Source organism: Rhinatrema bivittatum, chromosome 10, assembly GCF_901001135.1.
Source record: "Rhinatrema bivittatum chromosome 10, aRhiBiv1.1, whole genome shotgun sequence".
Lineage (NCBI taxonomy): Eukaryota > Metazoa > Chordata > Amphibia > Gymnophiona > Rhinatrematidae > Rhinatrema > Rhinatrema bivittatum.
The window spans coordinates 119,868,517-119,885,391 of NC_042624.1; the positions used below are offsets into that span (position 1 = coordinate 119,868,517).

At 46.6% G+C, this 16,875-nt stretch overlaps 1 protein-coding gene across 4 annotated transcripts in view; it reads left to right on the forward strand.

Moving 5' to 3' along the window:
- CCDC24 (coiled-coil domain containing 24) overlaps positions 1-16,875 on the forward strand; it is a 65,958-nt gene that overhangs the window by 21,450 nt on the left and 27,633 nt on the right. For 2 of the 4 annotated variants that reach the window (XM_029617817.1, XM_029617820.1), the window contains exons 4-5: positions 4,459-4,626; positions 12,374-12,478. In XM_029617817.1, coding sequence (XP_029473677.1) covers positions 4,459-4,626; positions 12,374-12,478 — 273 coding nt within the window. The remainder of the gene's footprint in view (positions 1-4,458; positions 4,627-12,373; positions 12,479-16,875) is intronic. The other 2 variants (XM_029617819.1, XM_029617818.1) reach the window with 2 other exon arrangements.

The following is a 16,875-nucleotide window of genomic DNA, read 5'->3' on the forward strand; positions in this document are numbered from 1 at the left end:
TTGATAAACCATTCATAACTTCTTCTTGTAAACCGATATGATATGATTGGTATCATGAATGTCGGTATAAAAAAGCCCTAAATAAATAAATAAATAAATAACTTATTTGGCTAATTCACTTCTATTCCGGAACACCTCCAGAATGCCTCTCACTTCTCCAGATAAGTGCCGCTAATATTCTGGGTGCATGGCTCTAGACGGAGGTCAGGAGGCATAGTGCTCCAAAGGGTGGGGCCTGCGATCGATAGGGCTCTATCTTTCGTGGAGTTAAGGTGGGTGGTCTTAGGGTTCCTTTGTATGCTGCTCTAGTGGGGCGGTTGGAGGCAGAGGGTATTGTCTAGCCAGGGTATCTTGCTGTTGTGTATGGTTTTATGTATAATTGCAAGGTTTTTGCCTGCTTGAAGACCTGGCTCTTCACACAGGCATTCCCTGAATAGCACCCTACCCTTTACTTCACCCCCCCAATGTCACCCTACAGCCCATATAGCAGATTCTATATTAGCATTAGAGTATTGCATTAATGAAAGCACATAGTACTCTTTGTATTATCGTAATATTGTATATATTTCTTCTAATATTATCAAGTTGTCTATTTATTCTTATTTCCCCATTTCATATATATTTCCTCTACCCATATCAAGTATGTATATCCACTTTCCCTATCAAATTTCTCCGTTCAATCCTCTCCAAGTTACTTGCACCCTGTTCCATGTAAACCGATATGATGTTCCCATGAATACCAGTATATAAAAGCTTTAAAATAAATAAATAATATTCAAAACTCATCATTTATCCAAATAACTCAAAACTTATCCAAATCAAACCATTTGAATATCAGTCTTTTTTTTTTAAGTATCAAAAGTAAGAAGCCTAGGAGCGAGTCATTTGGACCATTAGATGATCAAGACTTAAAGGGGCACTTAGGGATGACAAAGCTATAGTAGAGACTAAATTAATTCTTTGCTTTGGTCTTCACTGAGGAAGATGTAAAAGAGGTACTCAAGCCAGAAATCATATTCAAAAGTGATGATTCAGAGGAATTGAAACAAATTTCAGTGAGCCTGGATGATGTCGAGGGCAAATTAACAAACTAAAGAGTAGCAAATCACCTGAACCAGATGGTATACATCCCAAAATGAAAAATTAAATTATGGACCTGCTATTAGTTTACAAATTACTATCATTAAAATAATCTATGGCACCTGAATACTGGAGGGTTGCCATTGTCACTCCAATTTTTAAAAATGGATCAAAGGGTGATCCAGGAAACTACAGACCAGTGAGTCTGACGTCTGTGCCAGGCAAAATAGTAGAAACTATCATAAAGAACAAAATTTCTCAACATATAGATAGGCATAGATTAATGGCACAAAGCCAACATGGATTTAGCTAAGGGAAGTCTTGCCCCACCAATCTGCTACGTTTTTTAAGGGGGTAAATAAACATGTGGATAAAGGTGAGCCAGTTGATATAGTGTAACTGGATTTCCAGAAAACATTTGATAAAGTCCCACATGAGAGACGTCTTAGGAAATTAAAAAGTCATGGGATGGGGGCAGTGTCCTATTGTGGATTGACAACTGGTTAAAAGATAGAAAACAGAGATTAGAGCTAAATGGTACATTTTCCCAATGGAAAAAGGTGAATAGTGGAGTGCCCTGGGACCGATGCTTTTTAATATATTTATAAACAACCTGGAAATGGGAACAAGAAGTGAGATAATCAAATTTGCCGATGAAACAATTTTTCAAAGTTGTTAAATCACTAGAGGATTATGAAAAATTGCAAGAGGACCTTGCAAAACTAGGAGACTGGGCATGCAAATGACAAATGAAATTTAATGTGGACAAGTGCAATGTGATGCACCTAGGGAAGAGAAACCAAGCTTATAGCCACACAATGTAAGTTTCCACATTTAGGAGTCACCAATCAGGAAAAGGATCTTGGTATCATCGTTGAAAATACATTGAAATCTTGTGCTCAGTGTGCAGCAGCAGCCAAGAAAGCAAACAGAATGCAGGGATTATTAGGAAAGGAATGGAGAATCAAACAGAGAATATCATAATGCCTCTGTATCACTCCATGGTGCGACCTCATCTTGAGTACTGTGTGCAGTTCTGGTTAGCACAGCTAAAAAAAAGATATAGCAGAATTAGAAAAGGTACAGAGAAAGGCTACCAAAATGATAAAAGAAATGGAACAGCTCCCCTATGAGGAAAGACTAAAGAAGTTAGGACTTTTCAGCTCGGAGAAGAGACGACTGAGGGGGGATATGATAGAGGTGTTTAAAATCATGAGAGGTCTAGAACGGGTAGATGTGAATCGGTTATTTACTCTTTCGGATAGTAGAAAGACTAGGGGGCACTCCATGAAGTTAGCATGGGGCACATTTAAAACTAATCGGAGAAAGTTCTTTTTTACTCAACGCACAATTAAACTCTGGAATTTGTTGCCAGAGGATGTGGTTAGTGCAGTTAGTGTAGCTGTGTTTAAAAAAGGATTGGATAAGTTCTTGGAGGAGAAGTCCATTACCTGCTATTAAGTTCACTTAGGGGTAGATTTTCAAAAACCGTGAATAGGCGTACTTTTGTTGGCGCTCCAGGCGCCAACAAAAGTATGCTGGATTTCAGTAGATACGCACGTAGCCGCGCGTATCCGCTGAAATCTGGGATCGGCGCGCGCAAGGCTATCGATTTCGTATAGCCGGCGCGCGCCGAGCCGCGCAGCCTACCCCCATTCCCTCCGAGGCAGCTCCAAAATCGGAGCGGCCTCGGAGGGAACTTTCTTTTGCCCTCCCCTCACCTTCCCCTCCCTTCCCCTACCTAACCCACCCGCCCGGCCCTGTCTAAACCCCTCCCTTACCTTTGTTGGGGGATTTACGCCTCCCGGAGGGAGAAGTAAATCCCCGCGCACCAGCGGGCCGCTAGCGCGCCGGGACGCGATCTGGGGGCGGGTCCGGAGGGCGCGGCCACGCCCCCGGGCCCACCCCCGGAACGCTCCCGACACGCCCCGAAAACGCTGCGCGGTTCGGGCCCGCCCCCGACACGCCCCCCCTGACACACCCCCTCCGAAAACCCCGGGACTTACGCGAGTCCCGGGGCTCTGCGCGCGCCGGTGAGCCTATGTAAAATAGGCTCACCGGCGCGCAGGGCCCTGCTCGCCTAAATCCGCCCGGATTTGGGCGGATTTAGGCGAGCAGGGCTCTTAAAATCCGCGCCTTAGAGAATAGCCACTGCCATTAGCAATGGTTACATGGAATAGACTTAGTTTTTGGGTTCTTGCCAGGTTCTTGTGGCCTGGATTGGCCACTGTTGGAAACAGGATGCTGGGCTGATGGACTCTTGGTCTGACCCAGTATGGCATTTTCTTAAAGGCTAAAGAGGTTAGGACTCTTCAGTTGAAGAAGAGACCGCTGAGGGGAGGGAGATATGATAGAGCTTTACAAAATAATGAGCGCAATGGAACGAGTACAAAGACCAGGGTACACACAATGAAGAAGTTAGATAATACATTTAAAATTAATAAAAGAAAATATTTTTTTACTCTTCACATAAATAAGCTCTAGAATTCATTGCAAGAGGATGTGGTGAAAGATGTTAGTGTAGCTGCATTTAAAAAAGATTTGGAGAAGTTCTTGGAGGAAAAGGCCATAAACCATTATTAAGATAGAGTTGCAGAAATCCATTTCTTATCCCTGGGATGAGCAGCTTGGAAACTTATTTACCCCTTGGGATCCTGCCAGGTGCTTGCATCCCGGATTGGCCACTGTTGGAAACAGGATGCTGGGCTTGATGGATCTATGGACTGACCCAGTATGGCATGTTCTGATGTTCTTACTAGACATATGGATAAACATGAGTTCAAAGCAATTCTGGTAAGCTTTTCCAGGGTTGAAGTCCTGTTTCTGGTAGTATCATGCCTTGCTAGTTTAGGAGCTGCACTGTCCAATAAGGAAGGAAAGTTTTTCCCAGTGGGGAGGGGTAAAAGCAGAGTGGCCCACACGTCTGTAGTGGGACCAGTGTTTAACTTATTCATAATGATCTGGAAAAGGAAGCAGCGAGTGACGCGATCAGATCTGCAGGTGACACAAATTTATTCAAAGTGCTTAGATGATCAGACTGTGAGGAACTGCTGAAGGACATTTAGATGCCAGCCTGGGGAACTGGGGGCAGGTGGCACTTCATGTGAACAGTAGCCCAGGCTGTGTGGAAAGCATATATGGGCTAATTTAGCCAACATATCTTGTACTATTTCTCAAAGACAAACAACCTGCCTTTGAAAAGGCGCGGCTGCAGCGTTTGTGTGCTCCTGTTATTGGTGGGGATGCGCAGTTTTGGAAATCCCATGTGCCCATGCTGCTTTCCTCCTCCAGTCTAAAGACGCCCACAGTTTCAGATTCTGATAACTACCGTAGAGACGAGAAAACTCAGCTGTGAGTGGTTCTTTGTTACCGTTCTAGAGATGAAGACAAGGCCATCGCCAAGTACAACTCCAAGGTGGTTCACTTTGTGATGGGGTCCAGTCGACCTGGAAGCAGAATGTGCCGCCCCCGAAGTGTGATAGGAAAACACGGTGGAGAAGACGTCCCCAGCAGAGTCTGTACTGCCAGCCACGGCAGCGATGAAAGGTCAGTATCACGTTCTCTGGATCTGGGTCAACATTCTGTTCTTAGCCACTCCTGGAAGCAAAATCGGAGGCCTCTTACCATATTCAAATTCCACCTAAAAACTCACTCGTGAAGGTGGCTCTCAAAACTTTGACTCTAGTTTTGTCTAATCATGGCCCCCTTGACTTCTAGCCATTTTTAGGGGCATTTAGCAAGAGCCAGAAGACCTGTTGTTGAGCGTATGTGTGTGTCTGTCCATATTGATGGTTCAGTCACTGTTGCTTGTGAATGTGGCACATGTGCACTTGCTGAACGGGAGTAGGGGAGGACCAGTGGGACCCCTCACCGCTGAGGAATCAGGCAGGCAGATTGTGGAAGAAGAGACCTCGCTGGGAGACAGGCTCAGTGTGTTCCAAACTGGAAAACAAGGTGAGGGAGCTTTCAGATGGGTTCACGAAAAGCACCTTTGTGCAATGCTTAGAGCATTTTGTTCTGGGTAAAACAAAACTCCCAGAACCTCGTATTATCTGGTAGTTCCTCCTGCACCTTTGCACTGGTGCCATGAGCCTTCATTCACAACTACCCCCTAGTTTATATTCCCCCATCCCCAACATAACTAGTCTGGCGATCAGGGGCCCTGAATCCAGCCATTAGGTGTCACTCTTGAGCAAGGAGTACAACGCCCTCTTCCTACTGCCAAGGGCTGTGAACATCGAGCCAGGAATCGAATCAGGGCCCTCCGCACGACGGCGTGCAGCACCTCCACTGGGCAGGCCTTTGTTTTATTTATTTCAAAGTATTTCTTACCCCCTTGTTCCAGTGTTCATGGAGGGCTATGTAAAGACATTCACACTCTCTCTGCCCCTAGCACATCCTTGGATTGCAAATTCTAAAAGCTCCAATTCATACACAATTAATCAAAATAATCACACTTGTTAAATGAGGTCAGATGTATTTTATAGAACTTCACGGTGGTTGGGGAAAAAAAAAAAAGCTTGTAATCATTTCTTGAAAGTTTGCTCATAAATCATCCAGGAGCAAGTTCCACAGCGTTGGAGAAGCCACAGCAAAGGTCTGTGTGCAGGCTTCGTCCAACCAGAGCTGAAGGCCCATCCAGCAGATCGCAGAGCACGCAGGGGGATTATACGTTTTTCAGTACAACTTTGACGCAGGTTACCTTATCGCTGTCAAGGGCTTTGTGGATCAGCCGAGCCAGTTGGAATTTTATTCTCCAGAACTCGGGGATCCAATGCAATGGACATGACCCAGAGAGGGTATGATCTCTCATGCCTTTCCCGGTTAGGACCACGCGCTGCACGGATGTAAGACATTGGCAGACAGAGTCACAGTAATCGCGCCCGGCCTATCCCAGGACTTGTAATATTGTGCGGAAGTGCTGATGGGCTTGAGAGCTTACGCAACGTACGCAGTTTAAATTTAACCACCACCTTCACAGCTGGGCACGCACTGACTGGTCCGATTCTTGCTTGGGTACACACGGGTAGTATCCATTCCTCAATCCAAGGCTTATCTGCTAAGGAATATTAATTCCGTTTTCCCCAAGTTAAATGCCAGCTTGTTGTTGGATAATCCGTTTTTTTTATTCCTCTCAGATATTTCTACAGTAAAGGTATGGAGTTGGACCATGGGATGAAAAACTGGATATTATCAGTGTATATTCAATATCTGACTCCAAGGCCAGGCAGATGTTAAAGAGGGCTGCCGAATGGGCTGACCCATCTGCAGTGGGCACTAGGAGGAGACTGCAGTTAATTTGGATGCTCTGTGGAGCAGGCTACTGTCTCTTGTACTGTGGATGTCTTGCATTGCTATAGAAGTGATTAATAATGATATTAACACTTTCATAGAAATGTCATACGTACACCAATTCACAATGCCTTTATGTTATTTTGGTGAATCGGGCCCTTAGTGGGGTAGGGATCACATCTGTTTTGTTATGGGTGAGTGGGAACATACTGCTTGTGTGTCTGGAGAAGGCAGGTGTTCTCGTCTTATTCACAGGTCCCTTTTATTCACCTTTGGGTTTGTCCTCTCTGTGATCCTTGTACTGACAGCTGCTGAGATGGGCAGAGGGTAAGAAACATTACTGAGTGAGTTTATGGAGCCCACCACAGACAGCTCGCTGTGCTCTGCTTTTCATGGCTTACAAAGTACTCTATTAAAATAAATAAATATGTTTATGGTCAAACACCTCTGGCGTAATACTGCTGTTCAGTGTACACCGACGTGATATATATAAAAACCCTCAAACAAATAAATACATACATACATGCAGCTGTCAGAGGAGGCGTGGCTGCTTGGGCACATCTAGCAACATTTTGAGTTGCAATCACCCTAAACCCTATGATTCGGTGTGGATTAGCTGGGGCACCTCCATGTTCTCTCTTCCACCCACTCCGCCTCACTCAGTGCTCTCTCTCTCTCTTGCATAGATATATAGGGGCAGATTTTCAAAGGGATACGCGTGTAAGATCCGCGCGTAACCCCCGAAAAGCTGCCCCCTTCTTCCCCCTGCGCGCACCGAGCCTATGTTGCATAGGCTTGATGGCGTGTGCAGGCCCCGTGACGCGCGTAAGTCCTGGGGCTTTCCTGGGGGTGTGTGTCGGGGGGGGGGTGTCGTGGCCGGTGCGTCATCGGGGGGCGTTCCGGGGGAGGGGCCACTGGCGTGGTTCCGGCCCAGGGGTGTTGCGGGGGCGTGGACACGGCCTCCGGATCAGCCCCCGGACCGGAACATAGCGCGCCGGTACGCGCAAGTTACGCCTGCCTCGGGCAGGCGTAACTTTTGAAATAAAGGTGGGGGGGGGGGAATTAGTTAGGGCCAGGGGGGTGGGTTAGTTAAGGGAAGGAAAGGAAAGTGAAGATGGGGGGGGCGCCGGAAAGTAAGTTCCCTCCGAGGCCGCTCCGATTTCGGAGCGGCCTCGGAGGGAATGGAGGCAGCCTGCGCGGCTGAGCCGCGCAGGCTGCCGATTTTGTGCAGCCTTGCATGCGCCGACCCGCGGCTACGTGCGTATCTTTTAAAATCTGGCATACTTTTTTAAAATCTGCCCCATGGTGTATATCTATCCCCAACACTAACCCTAGCGTGCTGTCCCTAGGCATGGGTGCACAGGCCATGTACAACAATCTTACTCAGCAAAGAACAGCTCTCTTCTTCCTGCTTCAGCCCCTCATGTAGGAAACAGAAGGGGAGGGGATGAGGCGAAGTTGGATACAGCTGTACCCAATTTACAACCAGATTGGAATAGCCCTCCTGCCAAATCTGCAAGAAGCAGAGAAATCGTGGCTGCCTTTCAAGGGCCTGTGCTCAGACAGATGGTGCTGAAAGCCACAAGGGGAGGAGCTCACGAAGGAAGACAGTCTCTCCAATGTCCGGGTAGTGCCCACCTGGGCACCAGTGATCATCAGAAGCCAAAAAGGAGGGAAGTCACACGAGAGTCAGGGTCCTGGATGTAAAAAATACATAACCTCGAGGAGGAGCTAGAAGACTGGGAGGGAATGGGTGAAGTGGAGCGAGAATGGGCCAAATTAAAAGGAGCTGTAACAAAGGCGACAAACGTTTATGTAAAAAGAGTAAATAAAGGTAAGAGAGAAAGGAAACCAATCTGGTTCTCCAAGGTGGTGGCTGAGAAAATAAAACCAAAAGACTGGCATTCAACAAGAATAAAGGGAACTCAAAAAGAGGAACACGGGCAAGAATATCGGGTGAAGCTGAGGGAAAGGAAGAAAGAAATCAGGGTGGCGAAAGCTCGAATGGAGGAAAAGATTGCCAGTGAGGTAAAGTGTGGGACAAAACATGTTTCAGCTCTAGCAGAGGAAGCACCGCAAGACTTAAAGGAGACAAGGAGCAAGGTAGGGAGAAAAATGAAGAGACAGCAGCCTTTGTATGTTCTGCTCCTTCACACACAGCAGGTTCGGCTCCTTCACACACAGCAGGCTCGGCTCCTTCACACGCAGCAGGCTCGGCTCCTTCACACACAGCAGGCTCGGCTCCTTCACACACAGCAGGCTCGGCTCCTTCACACGCAGCAGGCTCGGCTCCTTCACACAGCAGGCTCGGCTCCTTCACACACAGCAGGCTCGGCTCCTTCACACAGCAGGCTCGGCTCCTTCACACGCAGCAGGCTCTGCTCCTTCACACGCAGCAGGCTCTGCTCCTTCACACGCAGCAGGCTCTGCTCCTTCACACGCAGCAGGCTCTGCTCCTTCACACGCAGCAGGCTCGGCTCCTTCACACGCAGCAGGCTCGGCTCCTTCACACACAGCAGGCTCGGCTCCTTCACACACAGCAGGCTCTGCTCCCAGTGTCTTTATGAGGAGGGAACATTAAGCTCACTTTTCTGACTGCCGCTTCCTCGCTGCTGAGCACAAAGGCCAGATTTACACACGGGCTGCTCCACGTGGCTTTTGAAATCCAGCAAATAATGCTGCTGAGAAGAAGCGGAGCGCATTGATGTGAAGCCCATGCCAGCTGTGTAGAGCCCAGGGCCTCCTCTGCACATGTTGGGTAACGTTCGCCCACAGATAAAGAGGATGTAAGGACAGACAGAAGAGTAGAAAGCTCCTCCGCTCAATCCTCTGCCTTCCTCCCATGTGACACGGAGCAGGTAACCTTACCGGATATTCTGCAGAATCTACCTGAATCAATGGCTCTCTAAATGTACCCAGGTTAAAATATTCAGAGAACTTGAGGACAGATAGAGATCCATATTTGGCTGCTTATCTGGAGGAGTGCTGCTGGCTATCCTCATCTACCTTAAACTTAGCCAGACAGCTGAATCTGCCCTGGCACGCCCCCACCCTGCCCCCACGTTAGCCGGATAACTCAAGGCCAATCAGTGCAGAGGGGTTTCAGATTTCGCCATCTCTCCGGCTAAGTCTCAACTTAGCTGGACAAAAGGTGCTGAATATCAGCAAACTTCCAACCAGACTCACCTGGCTAACTTTATGCAGATATTCAGTGGAACTCACCTGGATCAGTGTTTCACTGACTGTGCCAGGATCACTTGAGGACAGCTAGCTTTCCAACCAGACTCACCTGGCAGATATTCAGTGGAACTCACCTGGATCAGTGTTTCACTGACTGTGCCAGGATCACTTGAGGACAGCTAGCTTTCCAACCAGACTCACCTGGCTAACTTTATGCAGATATTCAGTGGAACTCACCTGGATCAGAGTTTCACTGACTGTGCCAGGATCACTTGAGGACAGCTAGCTTTCCAACCAGACTCACCTGGCTAACTTTATGCAGATATTCAGTGGAACTCACCTGGATCAGAGTTTCACTGACTGTGCTCAGATCACTTGAGGACAGCTAGCTTTCCAACCAGACTCACCTGGCTAACTTTATGCAGATATTCAGTGGAACTCACCTGGATCAGTGTTTCACTGACTGTGGTCAGATCACTTGAGGACAGCTAGCTTTCCAACCAGACTCACCTGGCCAACTTTATGCAGATATTCAGTGGAACTCACCTGGATCAGAGTTTCACTAACTGTCCCCAGATCACTTGAGGACAGCTAGCTTTCCAACCAGACTCACCTGGCTAACTTTATGCAGATATTCAGTGGAACTCACCTGGATCAGAGTTTCACTGACTGTCCCCAGATCACTTGAGGACAGCTAGCTTTCCAACCAGACTCACCTGGCTAACTTTATGCAGATATTCAGTGGAACTCACCTGGATCAGTGTTTCACTGACTGTGCTCAGATCACTTGAGGACAGCTAGCTTTCCAACCAGACTCACCTGGCCAACTTTATGCAGATATTCAGTGGAACTCACCTGGATCAGTGTTTCACTGACTGTGCCAGGATCACTTGAGGACAGCTAGCTTTCCAACCAGACTCACCTGGCCAACTTTATGCAGATATTCAGTGGAACTCACCTGGATCAGTGTTTCACTGACTGTGCCAGGATCACTTGAGGACAGCTAGCTTTCCAACCAGACTCACCTGGCCAACTTTATGCAGATATTCAGTGGAACTCACCTGGATCAGTGTTTCACTGACTGTGGTCAGATCACTTGAGGACAGCTAGCTTTCCAACCAGACTCACCTGGCCAACTTTATGCAGATATTCAGTGGAACTCACCTGGATCAGTGTTTCACTGACTGTGCCAGGATCACTTGAGGACAGCTAGCTTTCCAACCAGACTCACCTGGCCAACTTTATGCAGATATTCAGTGGAACTCACCTGGATCAGTGTTTCACTGACTGTGGTCAGATCACTTGAGGACAGCTAGCTTTCCAACCAGACTCACCTGGCCAACTTTATGCAGATATTCAGTGGAACTCACCTGGATCAGTGTTTCACTGACTGTGCCAGGATCACTTGAGGACAGTTAGCTTTCCAACCAGACTCACCTGGCCAACTTTATGCAGATATTCAGTGGAACTCACCTGGATCAGTGTTTCACTGACTGTGCTCAGATCACTTGAGGACAGCTAGCTTTCCAACCAGACTCACCTGGCCAACTTTATGCAGATATTCAGTGGAACTCACCTGGATCAGTGTTTCACTGACTGTGCCAGGATCACTTGAGGACAGCTAGCTTTCCAACCAGACTCACCTGGCTAACTTTATGCAGATATTCAGTGGAACTCACCTGGATCAGAGTTTCACTGACTGTGCCAGGATCACTTGAGGACAGCTAGCTTTCCAACCAGACTCACCTGGCTAACTTTATGCAGATATTCAGTGGAACTCACCTGGATCAGAGTTTCACTGACTGTGCTCAGATCACTTGAGGACAGCTAGCTTTCCAACCAGACTCACCTGGCTAACTTTATGCAGATATTCAGTGGAACTCACCTGGATCAGTGTTTCACTGACTGTGCTCAGATCACTTGAGGACAGCTAGCTTTCCAACCAGACTCACCTGGCCAACTTTATGCAGATATTCAGTGGAACTCACCTGGATCAGTGTTTCACTGACTGTGCTCAGATCACTTGAGGACAGCTAGCTTTCCAACCAGACTCACCTGGCTAACTTTATGCAGATATTCAGTGGAACTCACCTGGATCAGTGTTTCACTGACTGTGCTCAGATCACTTGAGGACAGCTAGCTTTCCAACCAGACTCACCTGGCTAACTTTATGCAGATATTCAGTGGAACTCACCTGGATCAGTGTTTCACTGACTGTGCCAAGATCACTTGAGAACAGCTAGCTTTCCAACCAGACTCGCCTGGCTAACTTTATCCAGGTAGCGTTGAGTAGTGCCCTAGGAACACCTCTAGCATTGCCTCTATTTATCTGACAACATTTTATGTGGATATTGAGTTTCCCAAACAAATGTGACCAGAGAGCAGGGGGAAATATTCATGTCTTGGCTTTTACTTTTATTTATTATTTATTTGTCCAGCTAATTGCTAAAGTAAGATGGACAAACCCTTTGAATATTGACCTCCTAATGGGCAGTTTGTACACTACCTCTTTCTGGCATATCCACAACCTTGCTGCTTAAGAAGGTTGATGCTGTATAGTTCTCTACACAGGCAGCATTTCAGTCCTTCAAACACATTATTGCTAATGTCCAGCTAATCGACATACATAATTTTCTATCTGAGATCATTGTTTACTGCATCATTACTGGTTTGTTAGTAGGTGATAGTCACTGCTGGAAATTGATTGACGTTTTCCCTGAATCCTTCCTGGTAACTGAGACTATTTCCTAAAGCTGCCTGTCCAGTGACAAATGCTCCCGCTCTCCCCCAGTAACGGTACTGCTGTGTTCCTTCCTGCCAGGACAGGCTCCTCCCTCTCCATGGGCTACAGCTTGGCCGATACCCTGGAAGTCATCAAGGAGAAGCTGAACGTGTCTTCTATCCACGAGGTTGTGGTTCATCTCCAGTGAGTAGATAAGTTGTCTTTATGTTGGTTGCACAGGGCCAGTTCATGTGTGGCTGGTGCGAAGTTTAATTTCTGCGGACTGACTGGAAGTTATATCAGTCTGGTTAGAGATTAAGTGGGAGGGGACGCTGGAGGAAACTGAGATTGAGTCCTTGGTTTCTCCCAATCAGTTGATTGAAAGGCTCGTGAGAGATGACTTTGGCACTTTTGAGAAATCTTTGGCGTTCTAAACCTTTTGAATATAAACTCTAAGAGCTATATCTTCAAATCACTTTATTTACACACAATTGGAGCCCCTGAAGCAGCTACTGCAAAACATGATATCGTGTCGGGCTTCGCAGTGTTGGACATATTAAAGGGGAAGTACACTTCTATTTAAGAATCACTTTAAAAACGTTTTGAAATTGTATCAAAGACTTTTCTACTCGGAACGATGATTATATGAGACCCAGTTGGCTCCAATGAACAGAAATTATGTTCTGAAACCAAAGGGTGGTTTGATGGTCCTTTAACAAATTATAGCATTGTGCATATTTTCCTACACATATCTTTGCTGTGCAAAACATTGGTGTGAGGTTTAACCAGCGTACATCTAGCTCATTAATCGTCTTCGAACAGTAAACAGAGCAGAAATTTCCCACAAGTTCGCTATCATTTTTCCTCACAAGAAATAGAATTTATAGATTTAACACTCTGTCCCCCCTTCACAAGGGGCCACACTTTAGAGATTGCAGAGCACTCTCAAACTCGTTGCAGTGTCTGGGACTATGGATTCAAGCTGTGGGGGTACAGAAGGCCCAAGGAATCAGACTTGCTCACATTAAAGAAAACAGAGTCCCAAAACCGAGAGAATATGTATTAAAAATTAATGTAATCCAATAGTACAAAAATCCACAATAAATGAGTCTTCAAAAAATAAGTGGATACAAAAATGGCAGACCCAGTCCTTTATCAGCTTACAGTCTCAAATTGCAGCCCTCCTGCGCCCGGAGAAGATCTAACTGTCAAACGGTCTCCTCTTCCTCAGACCCCCTCAGGCCTTAGAAATACTTCTTCCAGTGGAAATAGTAGAAAATATCTGCTTGGTCACTGAAACTCATTTCTCCGGATTTCAGTTCGCCCTTTACAGATTCTCCAGCTTTCTGCTGCCGGGCTATTAACGGACACACGTTCGCGAACACATCACTCCAGTGGCTCCAAATTTCATTTCAGATGCAGCATAAGCTCACAGTTACTATTCATACCTTCCTTCATAATATCCCTTCACTGTGGATCGCAACAACACTAAAACTTCATACTCCGTCCAGAACTTTATGTTCCTCCAGTCAGTGCCTTCTAGACAGTCCATCTTGCAGAGACTGGGGAACGTGTTTTCTCCATTGCTGGTCCCTCCCAAAAGAGATAAGAACAATAGCAGAAGCAAAGTGTTTCTGGAAAGCTCTTAAAACCCATTTATTTCAAAAGGCATTTTCCATCTGAGCACTATAAAGTCATCTATATTGACAGTGGTTGGGTTTATCAGTGCTGGCAGTGTTGATTGATGGTTATGTAATTTTATTATGTGTGTTACTTGCCCTGAACGTGGCAAAGACAGTAATTATTTGTTTATGAATTTATTTAAAATGTTTTATATTCTGCCTAACATCAATCCAGACCATTATAAGTGGATCACAACTCAACATCCATATAATCATTTACAGAGAACAAATCAATAGACAACAATAAAATATAAAACGTTAACACCCCCTCATGCAGAGGACCTAGATGCTGAAAGAGACTGTAAGGTGACGAAGCCTGGAACAGTCTACCTGTGGACGTGCTTGGGGGAGATGTGGAAGGCAGTGGTAGGAGCAGGGTTGAGAGGTTGCGTAAACCTAATGACAAGGCAGGCCATGGCGTAGCTGGGCTGGTACCAGGAAGCTTCATCTCTCCAGGAACCAAACAGGTCGCTGCCAGCAGTTTGGTGGTGGCCAGCTATGGTTCAGCAAGGCCATGAAAACCTAGGTGGCTGAATAAAGGACCTCGTGGTTTTGATGGCTGCCTGGATCGCTGCATGGCTTGGAGGTGAGAACCGATGAGTGTTGGACTGGTTGCTCAAACTTGTATGCTCATCTGCCAGGAAGAAAAAACCCTGCTGTACAGTTCTGTGTGATACATCCTTAGCCATGGGCCTCCTGGATGGAGCAGTAGGACTTTCTCTGCCGGCATCTGTTACGTTATTATATTACATTTGCTCCCACTCTTCCTGCTCATGAAAAGTGTAAGTGCAGACTTCGTAGCCACACTAACCCATCCCAATGCACTGCCCAGGGTGAAGGGCACTCTTGCAAGCACATCACAGAGGCGTTTCCATTCTCTGGATTCAGTGGTCTGTGAGGTCTCAATCATTTCAATATCAGGCACTTCTTCTCTGCTCAGGGGGGAGATTTGAGCTCTCCAGGGATGTGTGATCTATCTGTGTTTAAAACTGGTGTTTGATCTGCTGGGGACTGCCAGAGACCAAGGCAAAAAAATCAGTTTTGTAATCAGTCCCGTCCCCCTCATCCCCAGACTTGTGTCCGCACTGCTGCTGAGGCTCTGCCCTATCACCTTGGTAATCATGTGCAGAGGAACCGCAAGCTCCCAGGACACCGTAACCCCAGCAAGGGGGTTTCAGGGTGACATCTGTCCAAGGTGTGACCCCCCCATGACTCCCTGAGGGCAGAAACCTGCCCGCGGCCCGGGGGGGGGGGGCCCAGCCTCGGCCTGCCGCAGAGAAGGAAGACCTTCGTTTCAGCAGCTTTTTCTTTGCTTTTCACAGCCTTGCACTTCGACATTTGATGTATATAAACACGTATAACACGTATGCTGCCCTACAGGAAAGGCGGGTGGGGAGCTTTGAGAGACATTTAAATACCTCCGAGGAGGAAAATCTTAGGAAATATTTCTTTACAGAAAGGGTGGTGAATGTATGGAACGGCCTCCCCTGGGAATGGAGACAGGACAGGATCTGAATTCAGGAAAGCCTGGGACAGGCACAGGGGATCTCTGAGGGACTGGGAGGGGTGGGCAGACTGGGTAGGCCGGATATTTTTTTCTATGATGTGTTTTACTTTATTATTTAAGTAAACTTTCACGCAAAGCATTGAACGATGTTATTTAGTACGGGTGTACAATCTATTGCCAAATCTTTCATACTTGACGAAAGGAGGTTAATACTAACATTACGTAATATTACTAACATAAATAAACTGATTACATAGGACGACTTGCACTCATATCTGCGGATATTGATAAAATATATTTGTACTGCTGACTTAACAGATTATATGGCACACAGCTTGGTTAGTTATACTGCAGGTATTGATATAAAACAGATGTGGGACGGGGATTTGCGCTGATGTCCGTCGGAGAGACATGACGGGGTTGTGCAATGCGTGGCTGGAAGGCCACGTTTTCACCTGCATCCTGAAAACGTGGTAGTGAGTTCCAGGAGGGGCCTCTTCCTGAGAAGGCTTTATTTCCTTTGGTGAGGGGGTAACTATGAAAGTTCCTTGGGATAACCTCGGAGGTCTGTCTGGTCAGTCTGTAGTTTGCGCTTCAGGTACTTTGGACTTTTTCCTTGTTAGGTACAGAGTTTTACATCTGAACCCGTAAGACACTGAGAGCCGCTGAAAGTTTAGTAGAATAGGTGTTGAGTGTTCACGCTGCGGCATTCTCCATGAAGGCCTTTTGTTGTCAGACTGTTGTACGGTGTGTTACAGTAATCCAGCCGAGAGATTACCACGCCATGTACTATTGTCTTCTCAGTGCATGGTCAGAGTTTGCATGGCCATTGTAAATGACAGGAAGCATAGCTCAGACTCCAGCGGGATCCCAAGGTTCGTACCTGTGATTGCAGTGGGAATTCATGGCTCCCCAAAGGGATTTTTATGTAATTCTGTTTTTCTCGAGTTCAGGCCAAGCTTGTTGCTTGTTTCACAATCTCAGATGGCTGGGAGGGATGCAGATAAGTTTCTCACCCTTGTTTGTAGAGCCATTCCTATGGTATGCGTAGATGTAGAGTTTAAGGTTTAGAGAGACTGGATCAGTGAGCCAGAAGAATCCTTCTGGTACCAGGGTGGATTACAGCTTCTTCACCGAATCAGTCCCAGTCCAGTCCAATCTCTTCCTCCTGGCCTCAGCCTCTTTAATTCTCTTTTCTTTTACACCGGTGTCTCACGTTTATCAGCCTTTTCCCTGCTGTTTCTTTAATTCTGCATTTTCCTTTCTTTAACCAGTCTCGAGCGGTACAATATTTCCTCCTCCTTACCCCAGATAGATGTTAGACCTCAGGTTACGTTACTGTCAGTTTGCCAGCCCTAATCAGCCCTAGAGCCTATCACTACACTTTCTATGGGCAGTAAAAGCTGAGCGTG